Source organism: Bos indicus x Bos taurus, chromosome 29 (genome assembly GCF_003369695.1).
Source record: "Bos indicus x Bos taurus breed Angus x Brahman F1 hybrid chromosome 29, Bos_hybrid_MaternalHap_v2.0, whole genome shotgun sequence".
Classification (NCBI taxonomy): domain Eukaryota; kingdom Metazoa; phylum Chordata; class Mammalia; order Artiodactyla; family Bovidae; genus Bos; species Bos indicus x Bos taurus.
In genome coordinates, this window is record NC_040104.1 from 24,812,785 (window position 1) to 24,832,690 (window position 19,906).

General features: G+C 41.5%; 1 protein-coding gene across 5 annotated transcripts in view; it reads right to left on the minus strand.

Moving 5' to 3' along the window:
• Positions 1-19,906, minus strand: part of HPS5 (HPS5, biogenesis of lysosomal organelles complex 2 subunit 2) — a 43,803-nt gene that overhangs the window by 22,835 nt on the left and 1,062 nt on the right. For 3 of the 5 annotated variants that reach the window (XM_027532728.1, XM_027532730.1, XM_027532727.1), the window contains exons 2-9: positions 13,419-13,582; positions 11,337-11,447; positions 11,104-11,168; positions 10,459-10,651; positions 9,210-9,343; positions 5,698-5,910; positions 5,312-5,383; positions 706-794 (exon numbers count right to left, since the gene is read on the minus strand). In XM_027532728.1, coding sequence (XP_027388529.1) covers positions 706-794; positions 5,312-5,383; positions 5,698-5,910; positions 9,210-9,343; positions 10,459-10,651; positions 11,104-11,168; positions 11,337-11,447; positions 13,419-13,526 — 985 coding nt within the window. In that variant the 5' untranslated portion in view covers positions 13,527-13,582. Of the gene's footprint in view, positions 1-705; positions 795-5,311; positions 5,384-5,697; positions 5,911-9,209; positions 9,344-10,458; positions 10,652-11,103; positions 11,169-11,336; positions 11,448-13,418; positions 13,583-15,720; positions 15,936-19,906 lie in introns of those variants that run through there. The other 2 variants (XM_027532729.1, XM_027532731.1) reach the window with 2 other exon arrangements.

Sequence of the window (19,906 nt, forward strand, 5' to 3'; positions counted from 1 at the left end):
GAACATTATGAAAGAATAAAACACTAGTTTTCACAGGAGACCCTCAGGAAACTTAATTCACAAGAAATCAATGTTGATCAGATCATGAGATAATGGTTTCTTTATCTTTTTAATGTTTTTACAAAGTACAAAATGATCCGTAAGTCAAGATACAATCTCTGGGCAATCATACTAAAAATGCTAGATTTATTTCCTCCGTTTCTGGTTTAAACCAGAAGAATACAGCGACTGATAGTCTTTGCCTCAGCCACATAAAATAGCTATTGTTCCCACAAGGACTTTTTGAATTCCCCCCTCCCCTGCCCTCCGCCCTGTTTTTTGCACACAAGAAGTGTTTATTAACTAGGGATTCCCCAATACATCAACCCCAAATTATTAAGCCACAAAACAGGAGTTAAAGCAAGATTTCTAACAGAGGTAAAGGTTAAGGGTAAGTAGAAGGGGGAAATTAACCCATTCAACCCTTAGCAGTGGTTGCTAATACTTAAGAGAAAGTTTTATTTAAAATAACTAACTACAAATTCACAAATGTATACTTGGGAAGTACCTTATGATGGAATACACCTATGATGTTAATCTTTAAAAGAAATGTCACCTCGTTCTACTTTCTACTTCTTACACTGCAAGAGAATCCTCCTACAATAACTAAATCTTTCAAAAGCATGCAATTAAAAATTATATAAGGAAAAAAAAAAACATAATTACCTTTGACTTCACTCCAAAGAAGAACTTGAACATTCTGAGGAATGAAAATATAAATTCCTCTTTCTGTCCAAGTCAGCACACAATGCTCACTGCAAAAAAACATGGAAGAGGTCAAGAGAATTCTAGTTTGCTTGGAATCAGAAGTTTATAATTCCCTGAATTCAGACCCTCACATTAGCTATTAAAAGCAAGATCTGCGTATACAGAGAAAACCCAACAGCTAATTCAGCTAATCATGTCCTATCACCTCTTTTTTGTCTGTGACAAGAGCCCACTGAAAGATATCATAACATGATGCCAAAATGGGAAAAATTCAGATACACTAAATACCTTCTACAAAAATAAAACGCTGATGTTTGTTAAAATAGCTAAACCTCCCATATCTGGTATGACAGGGGCCCATTTAAAACCAAAGACTAAACATAACATTTTACCATTCCTCACTGCTCTGGTAAGCTACTTTTAGGGAGGGAAATACTTTGATGTCCTTACTTTTATGTGGGCAATAAAAGGTTGAAAACTCCCAGTCAACTCTGAGAGTTTTTGTTTGTTTATTAAAGGCTATACCTGTATTATCTAACCTTGCAGCAACTCATCAAGATAGAAGCACTATTCCTATTTTGTAAAAGAGAGAAACTGAAGCCCGGAGAGATAAATAATATGTCGAAGGCCATTTAGCACGAATATACAAGAGTCCAAATTTATCCCAAGGAGTCTGGGTCCAAAATCTGACTTTTTTCTCCACACCTCATAGAATCTACTGCTACCCTCACTGATCCTCAATGACCCACCCACTGTTATCTGGAATCCTGAACATTCCACTTATCTATAGTCTTGAAAGGTCACAGATTTTCTAACTGCCAAACCCAATAACCTCCTTCTTCATTTTCCTTCTTGAGCCCCAGCAGGGGCCAACCCTGCATATTGTCCCTTCCTTCCTGAGTCTCACTTCCTAGACTCTGGACACTGCTTCATCCACCTCCCTTCCCAGTCCTCTGGTACTCTGCATCTTGGCTCATTTCCTTCTATACTCCTTTGCTCATGTATCTCATTAACTCTCTCCAGGCTGCTATGGCTTTTTTATACACCACCAGTAATCCCTACTTCTCGTTCCTGGTCAGAGCTTTCTCCATATATAACATTCTCACCCTAACCACCTCTCAAGGATTAGCAGCAGCTTTACTCCCCTTTGAAATCCTCCACGACAGTTCTCAGCCATCGCTCACAACTCTTACTTTTGATTGCTGTTAAACATTTTCTAGAAATAAACTATATCTCTCCAAAAATTATGATCTTGAGAACAGGGACTTTCATTTCGTTTATGCCTCCAAGTGCACTACAAATGGTAGGTACCAGGTGGTTACAGAACCAAGAGTGATATTTAACAGGAACTGGGTCATCACACAAATATTCAACATTTTGCCAATATAAGATCAGATCACTGTCCCTACAGAAAAGTAACCTTTGTCAGAAAGAAGAAAGAAATCATCAGAAGCATAGTTAAAACTAAAATTGGAAGGCTGCCTTTAGGAGCCAGAGGGGAAAAAAATCAGACCAGAAGATCCTGAATACAGAGATACAGGATCACGGTTTTGATACTGAACTTCATACTCAGGTTGGAAAAATTCCATAAAAATAGGTATGGGCTGGGGCAGAGGAGGACTTAAGAGCTAAGACTTTGTCATTTATACAGCCTTCACCCCCTTATAATAAACAGAAAGCGACACAAGCCTAACAACACTGTTTAAAAAGTTAAAGACGGGAGGGATTTCCCTGGTGGTCCTGTGGCTTAGACTCCATGCTCCCAATGCAGGGGCCCCGGTTCAATCCCTGGTCAGGGAGCTAGATCCACATGCACAACTAAGAGTTCACATGTTGCGACACAAGAGCCTGCAATTCGGATCAAAGGCCCAGCGTCCCACAACTGGACCCAGCACAGCCAAGTAAATAAATACAATTCTTTTTTTAATTTTTTTAAGTTAAAAACAGGAAAGTGATATCAGTGTACCCAAAAGGAAATTAAGTATACAAATTTGCTTCCTTGTGGGATTTCCCCATGGGATTCATGGGTATAGCAGTGAAAGTTATCATGACACAAATGGGGGGAAAAAGTAACAACAAGTCCTCTTACTGATTTTTTTATTTAGTCATTATTTGAGAACTTTCATGGCAGATAGATGGGGAAACAGTGGAAACAGTGTCAGACTTTATTTTGGGGGGGCTCCAAAATCATGGCAGATGGTGATTGCAGCCATGAAATTAAAAAACACTTACTCCTTGGAAGGAAAATTATGACCAACCTAGATAGCATATTCAAAAGCAGAGACATTACTTTGCCAACAAAGGTCCATCTAGTCAAGGCTATGGTTTTTCCAGTGGTCATGTATGGATGTGAGAGTTGGACTGTGAAGAAAGCTGAGCACCGAAGAATTGATGCTTTTGAACTGTGGTGTTGGAGAAGACTCTTGAGAGTCCCTTGGACTGCAAGGAGATCCAACCAGTCCATCCTAAAGGAGACCAGTCCTGGGTGTTCATTGGAAGGACTGATGTTGAAGCTGAAACTCCAATACTTTGGCCACCTGATGCGAAGAACTGACTCATTGGAAAAGACTCTGATGCTGGGAGGGATTGGGGGCAGGAGGAGAAGGGGACAACAGAGGATGAGATGGCTGGACGGCATCACTGACTCGATGGACGTGAGTCTGAGTGAACTCCGGGAGTTGGTGATGGACAGGGAGGCTTGGCGTGCTGCGATTCATGGGGTCGCAAAGAGTCGGACACGACTGAGCGACTGAACTGAACTGAGAACTTTCTACGTGCCGAGCACTGTGCCAGCAGTAGAGGAGCTAACAGTGTGGTGCCGGGATGGACATGCACAGTCCAGCGAGACAGGATGGTGAGGCAGGAGCGAACAAAAGTGACAACGGTGCAAGGGAGCGAGCGTCTGACGTGAGCCCCTGGAGGAGTCGGGAAAGCCTTCAGAGTGGCATAATTATACTTAAGCCGAGGAGCAGGCAGAGCCACATCATGCAGGGCTTTGTTAGCCAGGCAGGAACTCTAACGGGAGCTTTAAATAGCTTAACTCAAAGAACTAAGAAGAGAACCAAGCAGACTGTGGCCTTCCCATTAAAAAACATACTCCTGGGTAAGGGACTTGCCTGCACCCCATGCATCACACACAGTCAACAAATGTTTAAGTGTCTATGATGTGCCAGGCATTATGCCAAACACTGAAAAAAACACAGTGACTAAAACAGACACCAAGCCCGCGTGGACCTTACCATCTAGGAATAAGATAGGCATGTACGTTTGAATATGTAATTATAAACTGTGATAAGTGGCATAAAGAAAGAGTTTTTAATATGCTTCATCTATGGGCAAATAAATAGCTTTCTCCAGTAACTTTCAGGATGAATTATGGATTTATCAAAGAGTTACACTCTTTACAACTGTCTTCCAAATATTTCAGTGGAGGTAGTGCAACATATACATACATTAGTTAGGGGCAGTTAGTTGACATTTCAAGTGTTTTGTTTTTCGTTTTTTTAATTACACTCAAAGAGAGGTTAGTTAGCCTTTGAAAAAACTCAATTGGAGCCAAACTCCAGACTACCCTGTAACAGCTCTACAGAATGTTTCCTGAATCTTCATTATCGATCTTGTTAATTGTTAATTAGGCTAAGGGATATTAGAAATAATATCCTATTGCTGTTGCCTGGAAAATCCCATGGACAGAGGAGTCTGGTAGGCTGCAGTCCATGCTAAGGGTCAGACACGACTGAGCAACTTCACTTTGACTTTTCACTTTCATGCATTGGAAAAGGAAATGGCAACCCACTCCAGTGTTCTTGCCTGGAGAATCCCAGGGACGGGGGATCCTGGTGGGCTGCCGTCTATGGGGTCACACAGAGTCGGACACGACTGAAGCAACTTAGCAGCAGCAGCTGAAATAAGAGAAGTTCAAGACATACAGACTGACTGGAAACCATACACTGGGCACTCCCATGCTTGTAGAACAAGCTGTAAGAACTGGCAAGCCCAGCAGCTAACAGCTCTAAGTGGCACTCTGTGCTACCGCTTAATAGTAGACTTTTTTGAACTTAACCCAAATAGAAAGCTAGCTAAACTCTGACTTTAGAACATGGCTGGCTGGATCCAACTTGAGCAGATCTTTCATGCAAAGCACCTAAAGAACAGGGAGCTGAAATTTCACATTGACAAGAACAAATTCTACAACTACTTTTGCACTTGCTTGCTAAGAAACATACATATGCAGCCGATTTCAGTCTGAGGCTAGCTTTCATTGTTGTATCCCACCAGGGAGGGGAGGTTATGAAAGAATGTGTACCTATAGCTCTGAGCTCTAATTGTCAGATATACCCAACAACTATAAAGTGTGCAAGTGGTTTAGGGCAGTTCAAAAAAGAAAGGGAAGTGTATTTCTATGCTTTTTTTCCATTCCTCTTATATATAGCACTTTACACAGTCATTTCCTGATTTTCTAAAAATGATTTAATACAAAAACGAACTTAAGAAGCTAACTGCCTCTGAACAAGAAACAGATGAAGTTGTTTTTTTTTTTTAAGGATCAAAGAGAGAAACTTACCTAATATGTAAGAGTTTGGGGAAAGACAAAGACTGGGAGGATCCAATCGTATGATCATACTGAGGTTCTGATCTAGGAAGTAAACATGATTCATGGTTTAATCTCAATATAAAAGTATCTTTTTCGATACACAGGAAAATTTCTGCCTACAAAACAAATTCAAGAGCCAGTTCACTGCATTTGCTCTTGTTCAATTTGCTTTAACCATATAAAAAATAATTGATTAAAGAGTTTTAGGTTTCTCTGAATCTTTTAATAAAAATTCTACTTCACTCTTAAAAGGTATGATAAAATCTTTGATGCATATAGAATGTCAGAGGTTTCAACCCAACCCCCACCCCATGTAAGTTCCTCAAATACTTCCTACTGAACATATAAGTCATTACCTTAGATTAATCACAGGAAGAGGTGGTGAGGAGAGGAGTTTCTTAAACTGATGTGTGCTTAAAACTTCTCCATCAAAGTTCACCTCCCACATCCTGGAGCCAGGGCGAGCACAGTATATTAGGGGCTGCTGGCCTGCAGAACACCTTCCCGGGAAGAAACAAGCTCCATATTCTCCATCTCTTTCCTTGTTTCCAATTTTCCAAAATTTTTCTCTAATACCCCCCACAAAAAGAGAGAAATCATGTTTACTGACAGAAATGTCAAAAGCATTGGACTGCAAATCCACATGGCCATAATAACCGCACCCACAATGTCCTCCCTTTCTTCATATTAGCAATTTACTGGAACAAACAACAGAATGGAAAGATCAAAAACAGGGTTACAACTCTCATTTGCCATTAACTATTTCTGTTACAGGAAGCAAAACACTTCAGGTTAGTATTCAGTTTATTAGCCACAGTCAGAGTTAATGTGAAGGCTCTTTTCCAAAACTAAAGATGAGTGCTCCCAAACCATTTCCTACATCCTTAAATCCTACTGACTGCTCATCTGGTTTTTCAGCTGCCCCGTGGAGGCCACTGATCTACTCTCCAATCCTGTCTCCAGGCCACTCGTCTGTCACAAATACCCAATAAACGCCTCACTCTTTCCTGAAAACGCTAAGTCCTTCTGAAAGTCTGTACCTTGGGACATTCCGTTCCCCTAGGATTACACGAACTAGCTATATAAAAGAACTGCACATACAAAGCTGCCTGAGAACATGGAGGGTGAGGATGAGTATGGCTCTTCCCAAACACTCCTTTATTTTTCATGAGCTAACTCCATCCTTCCTCCTCTGACAGCCTTCTCTGACTCCTACAAGCAGAATTTCAGGCTTCCCATGCCATGTTTTCAAAGCATTCACCGCATCGCATGTGGCAGTGGTGTCTACTTGAACGGGAGGTGCTAGTGGCGAAGAACCCACCGGCCAGTGTAGGAGACATAAGAGACTCTGGTTCCATCCCTGGGTAGGGATTTTGATCCCTAGGTAGGGAAGATCCCTGGAGGAGGGCATGGCAACCCTCTCCAGTATTCTTGTCTAGAGAATCCCCATGGATGGAGGAGCCTGGCGGGCTACAGTCCACAGGGTCACAAAGAGTCAGACACGACTGAAGCGACTTAGCACCTGTGCATACACCCTGCACTAAACTTGCTTGAAGAATAAAACAAAACATCAGCTTTACTAGAAGAATAGTTTTAAGGATTAACTAAAATAAGCCAGAAATGTATTTTATTTCCCAAATAAGGAACATAAGTAATGAAACCATAACTTCTTGTATTGCTCTGTATGCACTTCAAAGCACATTCACATACATAATTCTTTTAGTGAAGCTCATTAACAACACTGACAGAAAGCAGCAGGAAAAGCAACCGCGTATCTCACTTGGGTTAGTTATCAGGAGCCTTGGTTTGAACAAAAAAAAGTGTTTGTTTGGAAAGGAACATAGCTTGAAACAAACAAAACTTTAACATAAATAAAAAATGTTAATTATTGTACTATCCAGGTTCCCCCAAACTGAATTCTAGCTAATGAATAAGGCATTTCTAAAACATGTTATTTTTGCAGTTGGCTATCCTCATAACCAACTCTAGTCACAATCCTGTGAAACGGGAATTAGCAACTATATTGCACAGAGATAAAAATAAACCTCCATTTATTTAGCTCTTTATACCATTTCACTAGATTCTCAAAACAACCCTAGAAAGGTGTTAATTCAGTCCAGTGTTCTGACCACTTGTCAGAATGTCAGTCAGATTTCTGAACTGGACTATGTAGTAAACAGGAAAAAACGCAGATGAAGAATATTTAAGAAATTTGTGAGGTTAACTAATATTTTACTCAAATCTCAAGAGTAGATTTAATGGCCAAAAGGTCCAATGTCAAAGGATATACTAGAAGTAACTGAGGTACAGAAAAGACACAAAACCAAGACAGAAAGATTCTAGTCTGCCTCCTCCAGCCGCATGTCAAGCAAGCTCTACTGCTCACTAGGTCTAGGCTAAAAGTGAACGGGTGACATTGGATGATATCCAGTTCTATAAGCCTAACTTCATCACTAACCCACAGTCTGAAATAAGTCAGAACCAAGTACATCCCCCTTCCTACTAATTCCAGGTAAACGGATGCTTTGCGTCTCAAAGCCTTGCTCCACAGCTGTATACCTAGGTTCTGATACCAGACACCTGCAACCTCCTATTATGGTCTCCTTTCCACAAGTCTTTCTCATCCTAAGAAAACAAAGTGCAACCTCTCCTCACCTTCTCACGAGATAGAAGAACCCCCAGAAAGACATAAAAAGCTTCCAATCCTGGATAGTTCTAAGAGGACCAATTTCCAAACCCTGATTTCCCACATGTACACTTCCTTAAAAATGATCTGAGAGCCCATGTACTTAGTTAGAGTGACATTTACAGCTGTCACTCTCAGTATGGTGCAAACTTACCAACAGGATCCCCAGCAACTCCCAGCTCAAGCCAGAAGGACACATCTTGGAATATGCCTAATTCTTTCTCACTGCTCCCCAAGAGGCTGCACCTTCCTACTAGAACAGCCTCTCCTCTCCTACCTTTCTGCCTTCAAACCTCACCTACTAAACCTCCTCATCAAATTACTGAAGCTGGCTAGCGGACTCACAGGGGTTTATCAAGCAATTTTCTCTTTTTTCGTGTGTGCTCAAAATTCTCCATAACACATTTCTAAAAGAGGGGATGGGTTCGGAGGAATATGGTAGCTGGCCAAGGCTGCTGGAAGGGAAAAGGTGGGGTGGGGGTGGTGAATATTTCTATGCAGTGAGAATGGCTGAGGAACTTAAGCACAGTGATACACAGGATTTATTCATTTCAAGCCATTTCCTGTTCTGGTATTTCACAGCCACTACCAATACACTCCTTTGCCATTCACTGGCCCTTTGGCTTGACCCTTGAGATTTCAGTAAATATTTGTCAGCTTCACAAAGTTCTTACTTATTCATCACCCAGTTTTACCTTTTAGTAAAATTCTATTAAATACACAGCAAAATTCCACATCACCATAAAATCTGAGACTCTGAGCCATGTGTGAGAGCAGTTCTCCTGGGTTCCATTATCCTTGCTCTCCACCTGGGCACCTTTCCCAAAAAGTCTCTCGCTTTTCCAGCAAAAGAAAAAAACTACATATCCAATTTCAACAACAACAACAAACTCAATCAAAGAAGACGACCTGATTCCCCATATAGGAACAGGCCTTTGTTCAACCTTCCTTCATGGCACTCAGACCAGGCTTCTTGGTAGAATTGAGTTTTTACCTTAGTCACCCACTGGACTATGGTCACTCTCCTCTATATCCTCTCTGCTCTCTAACATCAACTTGCACAGAGCTGGTTCCTTATTAATATTTGTATAACTGAATTGAAGAAATTGGGCGAGATGACTTCTAAGTCCCTTCCAGCTCTGAAATTCTGTATTCCCAATGACTCATGGTTAGTAAGTATACCTCTCAGTGTCACACAAGAAGGATCGAGTAAGCGAAGATACAAGGAGTCTTCCATCCAAATAATCTAACTGGACAACACAGGAATCAACTGTCGTTATTGTCTGAACAGGAAACATCACAAAGGCAGCAGCTGCCTAAAGGGGATGTGACAAGAAAATAAAATTTATCTTTGTGTATACACATAATCCTCCTCTCTTTACCTTTTAAATGAAAACAGCTTAGATAGCAAAACAAAAATTTTAAATGGACCAAGATTAATTTGCCTGTTAGACTGAGTTTCATCCATTCGTTTTGTGAAATGAATGGATCTACATAACTGCAGAGGAGAATTCTTAAGGCTCTGTTTGTGATTATCTATTCTTAGAAGCTGGGATGAAAAAGACAAAATACGTTTTGGAATATATGAGAGAACTGTTCACCTGTAGACAGTACTTCTCCACTCGGAAAAAAAAGACAAACTAGGGCTAAGAATCCCAAATGTATTTTGGATGAAAAATACATTATGAATCAAGTGGTAACTGTGATGGGTCATCGTGAATATTTCATTAACACATCAAGAATACTCTGATGTGTTAACTAAAAAAATTATTAGGCAATGGTATTTAAATCTCTTCTAATCTGCCACGATCCTGCAAGGAAATAAGCCAATGAGAGACAAGTTCCCCACTTCTGATTTAACAGCTTTGGAAAAGGAAGACAGTGAAAAGCAGGTCTGCTTAACGACAAACTGGAGCATTCCAGGAAGCCTCAGGACCCACACTGCTGAGCCCAATGCAGGGAGTGCCTTTTAGATTCCATTCACAAGTTACATCTCTCCTGAAAGAAAGTATACCTGCACTCAAGAATTTCTTCAAAATGGGGACCAGGAGAATAGGAGCCTGGGCAACTGGTACCATTTCTCCATGTCTGCCATTTTATTCACATAACTAATAAACAGGCATCTGTTCTTTCTTGACAGCCAATTATTAAAGAACGCTTTATTTAAGTGGGCCATCCAGGTGAATTATGGAGTAATGTAATAGACAACGTGCAAATTATGAAAGTTAGCTCACAGTCATTCTGCAACACGACCAAGATAAACCAGGCTACCATACATACTACATGCAAACAAGTTTTCTCAAAATTAATGGTCTGGGCTCTAGATAACCCTGAAAGAGATAAAGATCAAACTGTGTTCTTTAATTGAAATTCTGTAAGACAACATCTTATATATTCACCCACTTACACAAAGCACTGAACTGGTTCTCACCTTTGCTTGCTTAGAAGTGTTGAGTTTGATGGCAGAAACTTTCCCCAGATGATCACCTACAAATATTCTAAGAATAGCTGTATCCCAACAGAGAGCTGTAATTTTTCGGCCTTTGTGTTCTGAAGACACATAAATTCGTTCTGGCTTCCCGCGACGCTCTTGATTTAATTCCCAAACAACTACAAGACCTTGACTGCAAGAATGGAGACACAGAAGCAAATTTTTGGCAGTGGTGAAAAATGTACAATTTCGCTGCATCACAGTATCAACTATATTAAGTATATAAGCATATTCTTTTTCTTCAGAAAAGAGGAAGTAGAAAGCCAAGGTATTAATCTCCTTGCTTTAGTCCACCGATTTAATACAACAGAAAACTTTGAGGTCCTAAGTTATGTTACCTTTCTACTTTGAAGTCTCAGAAATGTTGCCTCATATTAGTGTTTTCCACAAATCCTATAGTGACCAACTGCCCATCCTGGTTTGCTTGGATCTAAATGGTTTCCCAGGTCACAGGACTTTCAGTGCTAAACAAGAGTGAGGCCCAGGCACACCAGGATGATTGGTCACCCTAATAAACACACAACCCCATTTTTCAATTTCAGATGCATTTGGGAAAAATCAGATAGTTTCAAAACAGTTTCTCACCTGGTAGCCACAGCAACATAATCATCATCATGTAAACAGCAGGCTATCTGAGAAATTGCACCTTCCTAGAGCACAGAAGGAGAACTATTAGGCAGCTCCTCAAAAACGTGTAATTTACTACTCAATCTCAAGTTTTACCTTCTTCTTTTATTCCAAATGATGTTTACAATGGAGAACTCACATTTATGACAGATACTCTAGATGGTACATGACAGGGCAACCCTTAATCTTACCCTGTGAGAAAGAAAAAGCCTGTGCTTCCAGCCTTCTTTCTGAATGAGGTTGAGTCCTCCTCCTGAACTGCCCAAAGCCAACCATTTTCGAGACACGGCTATGCTCGTGCACTAGAAACATGGAAACAGACAAGTGAGAGACTCTCAGCCACTAAGCAAATCAAACTATCGACTGGAAATAAGACACTGAGAATTTGTGTCAGGTTCCTCCCCACCACTCTACCCACTGCCCAGTTAGATACCATCCAACGGGATTCAAGCTCTTATTCTAGAATAGTGAAAGATACAGAAGAAAGGACATTTCAGTTTCAACTTTTTAACTGAATCTCAAAATGGCTGAATAGGCTCAATTGTATAAATGAGTAATTTCCCCCTTGGCAGAAGCCAGTTACTAGCCTATTCATCTTCTGGGCAATTCAGCTAGGTCATTCCAATGCTGACCGCAATGATGGAAGATCAAGTACCCAGGGGATAAAGCAACCACTTTAACCATGTGTTCAGGTAAATCCTTTCTAGTCTGTACGATGAGAACAGAAAACCCACAGCTCTGAGAGCAAGTGAGACTGTAGACGACGCAAATACAAGTCGCTGTACTATTAGATCTCCCCACACCTTCCTCTCCTTATCCAGAAAAAGCAGTGGCCATGCTGTGCCCAGAACACTACGGTAAAAATTACTGGTTGGCAAACAAACACATTCCCAATCCTCTTCAACCTTGCTTCTTTCTACTATGCTGCTGCTACTGCTGCTAAGTCGCTTCAGTCATGTCCGATTCTGTGCGACCCCACAGACTGCAGCCCACCAGGCTCCCCCGTCCCTGGGATTCTCCAGGCAAGAACACTGGAGTGGGTTGCCATTTCCTTCTCCAATGCGTGAAAGTGAAAAGTGAAAGTGACGTCACTCAGTCGTGTCCGAGTCTTAGCGACCCCATGGACTGCAGCCTACCAGGCTCCTCTGTCCATGGGATTTTCCAGGCAAGAGCACTGGAGTGGGGTGCCATTACCTTCTCCATCTTTCTACTATAGAAGCTGGAAAATCCAAATCTTCACTTACCCAGTTTCTTTTGCAGCTAGGGGGAGCCCTAGAACTCAAGTCCAGCTAATGAGACTAAGCCCTGTGAGGGCTTCCTGGAAAACTCTGCCCTCTCAGATAAATGGTAGAATCTGAAGGGGAAAAAAGCCTTTGTCTCAGGCAGCTCCATCTCACTTGAGCTGCTACTGGAGATAATCAAGACTTGAAGCCGGCCGCTTATCTTGCAAATGTGACCAACAGTCAATATACAGAAGCTAGCAGAACGGGAAAGATGGAAAGCCTGGGTCCTAAGGAATATCAGTGGCCACCACACTAATCCCAGAAATAACGACTTCCAACCAGGTTATAAACACCTTTATTGCTTGAGCCATTACTGAGAAGATTTTCTGTAACTTGCAGCTAAAAAAATGTCAGCTACCAACCCTCATAATTGTTGCTCATATTACTTTGCCTATTACTTCCCGTTCCTTTGCTCAGAGGCTAGAAGGGTGCTCTGGGGTGAGGAATTGGTTATGAGACTGTTCTTTACCATGTCATTCCTGAGTTTATCAAATGAACTCAGAGTTTGAGAGAAGCACATACTCCTTCCCCACAGAACTAATTTTTGGTTAATTTTGCAATGCTAATTTTTAGCTCCGTTCCCTAAAACAGAGGGGTACATCCAATTCCTTGTTTTGCAATGAACTTCATAGAACTGCAATGGTTCTTATTGTTCAAAAGGCAATGAGGTATACTCATTTAAACTATGTTATTTTCAATCAAATACATTACTTTCTGAGAGAAGGCAGTAAGATTTGGGGGAGGGGGTGGATTCAGTAATCAATATCATGACTTCTAAGGATGGGAAAAAAGAATTCAATCAACTGCTTGAAAAATAAACCAAGAAAGTGCTAGGAAAATACTACTTCTATGCAAAGTATTACAGTACAGGTAAGAACACCCAGGAGTCTATGAAACATAAAAAATGTTTGGGAGGGGCACACATGTAACAAAGAACGCACCAAACTATCAATATGAAAATAAAACTGATATAAGGATCAAGAAAATCACCTTTAGACGAGTGGAGTCCAGCCTCAGGGCTGAAAGTAATGGATCCAGAGACTCAAATTCTGCAAGAACATGGCTGTAGGACTCTGGTATCACTGGCACAAAAGTCATTTACCCAGACAGATGAAACTACGTTAAGGGACAGGCACACTGATCCTGAATAAAACCTGCAGAAATATAATTTAAGAAGCTCACCACTCTTTCAGCAAGCATTAAATGAACAGGTGTTACAGCGAAGAACAAAATCTGACTCCATGATGGATCTGTTCCTTTTAACCTTTGCTCCCCATTGCTGTTGCAATCCATACATAATGGCCTGCCTCAAGGAACCCTGCCCCTCTACCTGAATCTTAAACCAAAATGCCTCTCTTCAGGACCCGCTCCACCTGTGGATGGCTACAGGAAGGGAGAAATTAACAGTCCCCTCCCTGAGGTTGGCCATTCCGGGAGATGTCTGCAAGATTAATAGCCTTTTTACTTTACTTCCTCACCTTCCTCCCCACCCCTAGAAAACAATCTGGTATCCAGACCCCAAGAAGATGGTTATTTTGAGACAGGAGTCCTGCCATTGTCTCGGTCAACCACCTTTCCAAATAAAGTTATTCTTTGCCTGAACACTTCTGTCTCCGATTTACTGGCCTGTCGTGCGGTGAGCAGGGCAAGCCTGGACTCAGGAACAAGTGGAGAAAACAAGGAAACATGAGAAAGGGACAAGGATTCCCTACTCTGGAGGTGCCTGGCATCTAGGTGGGAAGAAAACAAGTACAAGTAACATTATACGTGAGTCAGCTTGTACGGTATCATTCCCTGACTCTAAAACTCCCAGAGAAAAAAAATCCAGATTCTCAAGGTTCTCCATAATCCTATCCTACTCTATTTATCTAACAGTATAGAACAGACCCTGCAAAATATAAGGGGAAATTCTGTCAAGCTCCTCTGTGGTAAAATAGCAACTCCAGCTGCAATTCTTTGAGCTGTAAATCATGTGTCTGTAAGTCTCTCACTGCATTCAATGGTTGCTGCTAAGTCGCTCAGTAGTGTCCGATTCTGTGCGACCCCATGGACTGCAGCCCACCAGGCTCCTCCGCCCATGCGATTTTCCAGGCAAGAGTACTGGAGTGGGGTGACATTCAATGGTTATGAGCCCACAATTCAACAGTGTTTAACAGGAAAAGGGCCTCTGGATGGCTTCCTCCAGCCTGTGAGTGAGAAGTCGGATGCCGAGAATTAGCACATCAAGGGGAATGAGAGCTTCAGTATCAGACCTGATAGGAAAAATCAGGAGTAAGAATTCACATCCCTGGGATCGCAAAAGTCAGACATAACTTAGTGACTAAACTAAAGAATACAAGGGAGCAAATGCCAGCTACCCAGTGAAGACTTTGTCAACTAACACAAGCATTCGTACCTGTTCGACAACACTCAAGCGTGTGTTTCTGTCAAATTATATGAGGTTCCAGAAAAAAAGAAACAGAATTTAAGAAAATTCTACCCATTAATTTTAACTTTTCCTCAATCTTTTGTTACCTACCAAGTTGAGAATAAAAAGCAAATACCACGGAAAAATTCAGAAATAACTGTTTATACTTGTTTTTCATTATTTATACCTTGTGGTTTTGTTTTTCCCAAAAAAACACATGTATTCACTCACTCATTTATTCAACAAATATGTACTTAGCACCAACTATGTGCCAGGCATCCTTTTAGGTCCCAGAGATACAACAGAGGACAAAACCTAACTGAAAGTCCTAACATTCATGAGGCATAATTTCCAGGGGCAAAACACATACAGACGTTTACAATAGTTTTTACTGCATACACATAACATAGTTTTATTTTCTGCTATTAATGCTGTTTTTAATACAGCTTGATCTGTGCAAGAATGGTGTTCTGAAAAAAAAAAATCTTTAGTAGTTCTCCTATACTCAAAATATTTTTTAAAAATCTTCTGCCATTCTTTCACCCATTCACATTATTAAGTATTACAGACACAGAAAAATCAGGATCACCAGACAAACAGCTCTGCTCACCATCGAGTTCTACAAGGGTTAAGCCCTAACCCGCTGCAGTTGCTGACCACCAGGGCACTCAGAGGAAATTAAGTCAACAGGATGAGGCCCGAGGCTCAAAGGCCCCTCAAACAGATGTATATCTCAGGCAGAATTTTAATCACCTCAGATTTTCATACATCCCCATACATAGAAAAGCGGTTCTTTGTGATTAGCAGTACTCTTTTACCAAGATATAGGCCTGCCTGCACTTATTTCCCAGCTAAAATTCCCACGTAAACTGTCTTCTCTCCTACCTCTTCTGAGCAGTTTCCTCAGAGCCAACTGAGTGGCTATGGCCCAGGCTGAAGTCCTCAGCAAGCCCCTGAGTAAAATTTAAACCCATAATTCTGGTGTTTTTTCCTCCAAATCAGCGGCTTCTAGTAAAATATGAGGCACAGTGGTGCTAACAAGACAAAATAATTCCAGAAAGCAGTCACTTTATAATCAACTGAGGAGGAAAGACAAATCACATACACACACACACATCCCTCATACACACACACAGCCCCCTCATACACACACACACACACCCCCCTCATACACACACCCCCCTCATACACACACACACACACACACACACACACACACCTCATAAGGGGAACAAAAGCAAAGTAATACGTCAGAACACAGAGGACAGAGGGATCACATTGAGTTAAAAGTAACCACAGAAACCTTTCTAAGGGAAGCAGCACTGGAGCTGAGGAAAGGGAGGGTAAAGAGGCAGCAATAAGCCAAGTATTTACTGTTGTTGTTTAGTCACTAAGTGGTGGCCTACTCTTTGCGCCCCCATGGACTGTAGCCCACCAGGCTCCTCTGTCCACGGGATTTCCCAGGCAATACTGGAGTGTGTTGCCATTTCCTTCTCCAGGGGATCTTCCCAACTCAGGGATGGAATCCGTGTCTCCTGCATTGGCAAGTCAGATGATATATTTGGAGAATATAAGTCTTTGGTTGAAACACAGCATACAAGCAATGGAATAAAAAAGATAAACCTGGATATTAATTCAGGTACAAGTTACAAAGCACTATGAATCTCAAACCAAGGAACCTGAACAAATTATATTTGGTAAGCAACAGAAAGGCATTGAAGGATTTAGTACTGGTAGACAACATAATTTCTGTAAAGCGCTGTGGGCAGACACTAGAAACCAAGGACTTGAGAAAAGGGGTTAGAAGTGAGAAACTAAAGATAAGGTCTGTTACTTACTCAAGACATCTTGTGGAGAAGGAGAAAACCTCTCTTGACTTTATGAGCAGAGGAAACTCAGACAGACATGTAGGTAGTAAATGAACAGAATTTAGAATGATAGGGACTGAAGATACAAGAAAAAGAAGATGAATCACTGTGTAAGATCCTAAGGAAGATAGAAAGGAATGACATCAAGACCACAGTGGCTATCTCTTCCACTTGCAAACTTAAATTCTGATATGGATAGATCATTTGGCATTGATCTCAGTGAAGAGAGAATAACCTGGAAATTATGACCTAATCAAGTAAAAAACCTAGTTTCTATTTCTCTGAAAAAGACTTAATGCAGATGAGAACGAAAAGGGAACAGCATATACAATGTCAGTTCTCAAGAGAAGTTGCTGGGTGTTAGTGAAAGTGAAAGTCTCTCAGTCGTGTCTGACTCTTTGAGACTCCGTGGACTATAGCCTGCCAGGCTCCTCTGTCCATGGAATTTTCCAGGCCAGAATACTGGAGTGAGTAGCTGTTCCCTTCTCTATGGGATCTTCCCAACCCAGGGATCAAACTCAGTCTCCTGCATTGTACACAGATTCTCTGCCATCTTGAGCTATCAGGGAAGCCCGGTGAAAGTGTTACTGCTGCTGCTGTTAAGTCGCTTCAGTCGTGTCCGACTCTGTGCGACCCCATAGACGGCCGCCCACCAGGCTCCCCCGTCCCTGGGATTCTCCAGGCAAGAACACTGGAGTGGGTTGCCATTTCCTTCTCCAAGGCATGAAAGTAAAGTTGCTCAGTCATGTCCGACTCTTAGAGACCCCATGGACTGCAGCCTACCAGGCTCCTCTGTCCATGGATTTTCCAGGCAAGAGTACTGGAGTGGGATGCCATTGCCTTCTCCAGGTGATAGTGTTACACCATTCCAAATTTATACCTTCCCTTGCGCTTACTATCTCTGAATAGACTCCTTACCTCCCAGACCCACTTAGCAAAATCTTCTCAGGCTTTCAGGTCTAGAATAAGTCCCACTTCTCATAATTCTCAAAGTGGAAGACTCACAGATATCTCGGTGCACACATCCACGTAATTTAAAAATTAATCTGAATTAAGCTTCTGGGTCTCTGAACATTTTCAGAAAGGGAAAGGAAGTGCTCCCTCTCATGAAGCTGCACAGTCCACTCCTCCACAGCTCACACCATTATAAGGTACTTTTTTACTACTGGGCTGAAACCTGATGACTTGGAACTTTTACCAACTGTGGCTTCTACAGTTTAAGAAAATGTCTGCATGAATGCTAAGTCACTTCAGTCGTGTCTGACTTATTGCAACCCTATGTACTGTAGCCCACCAGGCTCTTCTGTCCATGGGATTCTCCAGGCAAGAGTACTAGAGTGTGTTGCATGCCCTCCTCCAGAGGATCTTCCCCACCCAGGGATCAAACCTGTGGCTCCTGCATTTTGATAGGCAGGTTCTTTACCAAGAGTGCCACCTGGGAAGCCCAAGGAAATGTTTACTCCTTACAAAACAGTCCTTCAGTATTTGAAAAATGTCATGAGGTCTTCTAAAAATTTAACACCAGTTCTTCAATCATTCTGACCTGACAATTTCCAAATTCCTCTCAGTTCTGATAAGCCTTCCACACATGCCTGAACATGTCTTGTCCAGAACTGAACATAAAACTCTTCAGTAGCTTAATAACCAGAACAGAGTAGAAACACTAACTTCCTTGACCTGGACACTAAGTTTCTATATTACATCCTAAAATAGTATCACAGAGGCAGTTTTTTGTGTTTTTTTTTTTTCCAGGTATGTTTTTAAAGTAGCCATGTCACACATCTGATTCAACAGAGAAAGAAGCTAACTAACACCCAAAGAAATTTTCAAACAATATTAATACAATCTTCCTAGCAAGTACCTGGGCTTCCCTGGTGACTTAGTGGTAAAGAATATGCCTGCCAATGCAGGAGACACAGATTCGATCCTTGGGTTGGGAAGATCTCCTGGTGAAGGAAATGCCAACCCACTCCAAAATCCTTGCCTGGGAAATTCCATGAATAGAGGCGCTTGGCAAGCTGTAATCCATGGAGTCACAAAATAGTTGGAGACAACTTAGCAAGTAAACAACATCAGCCAGTACCTAGATACGGTAGAATTGAGCTCAAATTGAAAGCTGCTATTAATCAAATTCACCAATGGATATAAAAAGTACCCAGAAATTTTTAAGCTGTTCAAACAAGAACAGTAGAATGTTGATACTTGTTAAAGTTTGGTTAGGTATACATGAGGGTTCATTGTACTATTCTGTGTTTGAAATTTTTCTGAACAAGATTTTTTATTGAGGTACATATAGTTAAATTACAATGCTGTGTTAGTTTCAAGTGTACAGCTAAGTGACTTAGTCATACACATATATGCATTTAAGACTTTTAAGTAAATATTTAACAAGAATCTCTGTACAGATCTTTGTATAAACCTTCTGTGCCTCCATGGTGTAATATATGGTGTTTCTGGAATCTTCCTCCAAATAAAAAAAACCCTGTCTCTCCACAAAACTGAGTTTAACTATTACTTCTGTCACAGTTAGCCTAGCAAAACACTAAGCAAACAGAGGGTGACCATAAATGCTTACCAAAGTCAATGAAAAACCTTTTCAAGAGTTGGTTTACCAAAGGTCACAGAGCTCATAAGCAGAGGTGAGACTAAAATCCACTAATCTTGAGTCCAAATCTAATTACCTTTCCATTTCCCCTATTGCTTGATGGCAACATAAAAAGCAGTTGGATCAAAAAAAAGGTTTTTCTCTTGGCCTGCTGCTGCTGCTGCTAAGTCGCTTCAGTCGTGTCCGACTCTGTGCGACCCCATAGACGGCAGCCCACCAGGCTCCCCCGTCCCTGGGATTCTCCAGGCAAGAACACTGGAGTGGGTTGCCATTTCCTTCTCCAATGCATGAAAGTGAAAAGTGAAAAGGAAGTCGCTCAGTCCTGTCCCACTCTTAGCGACCCCATGGACTGCAGCCTACCAGGCTCCTCCGTCCATAGGATTTTCCAGGCAAGAGTACTGGAGTGGGGTCTCTTGGCCTAGTACTCATTTTACTGAACCAGTGTTTGCTGTGCGAACACCCAACGCAAATAACAGCGTTCTCTTTTCCCCACTAGATGCGTGGAAGGAAGACGAGGCAAGAGGAAACAGGAAGAAAAATTACAGATATTATGCCAAGGGGAAGTTGGGGATTTCCTCATAATGGGACCTTTCTATAA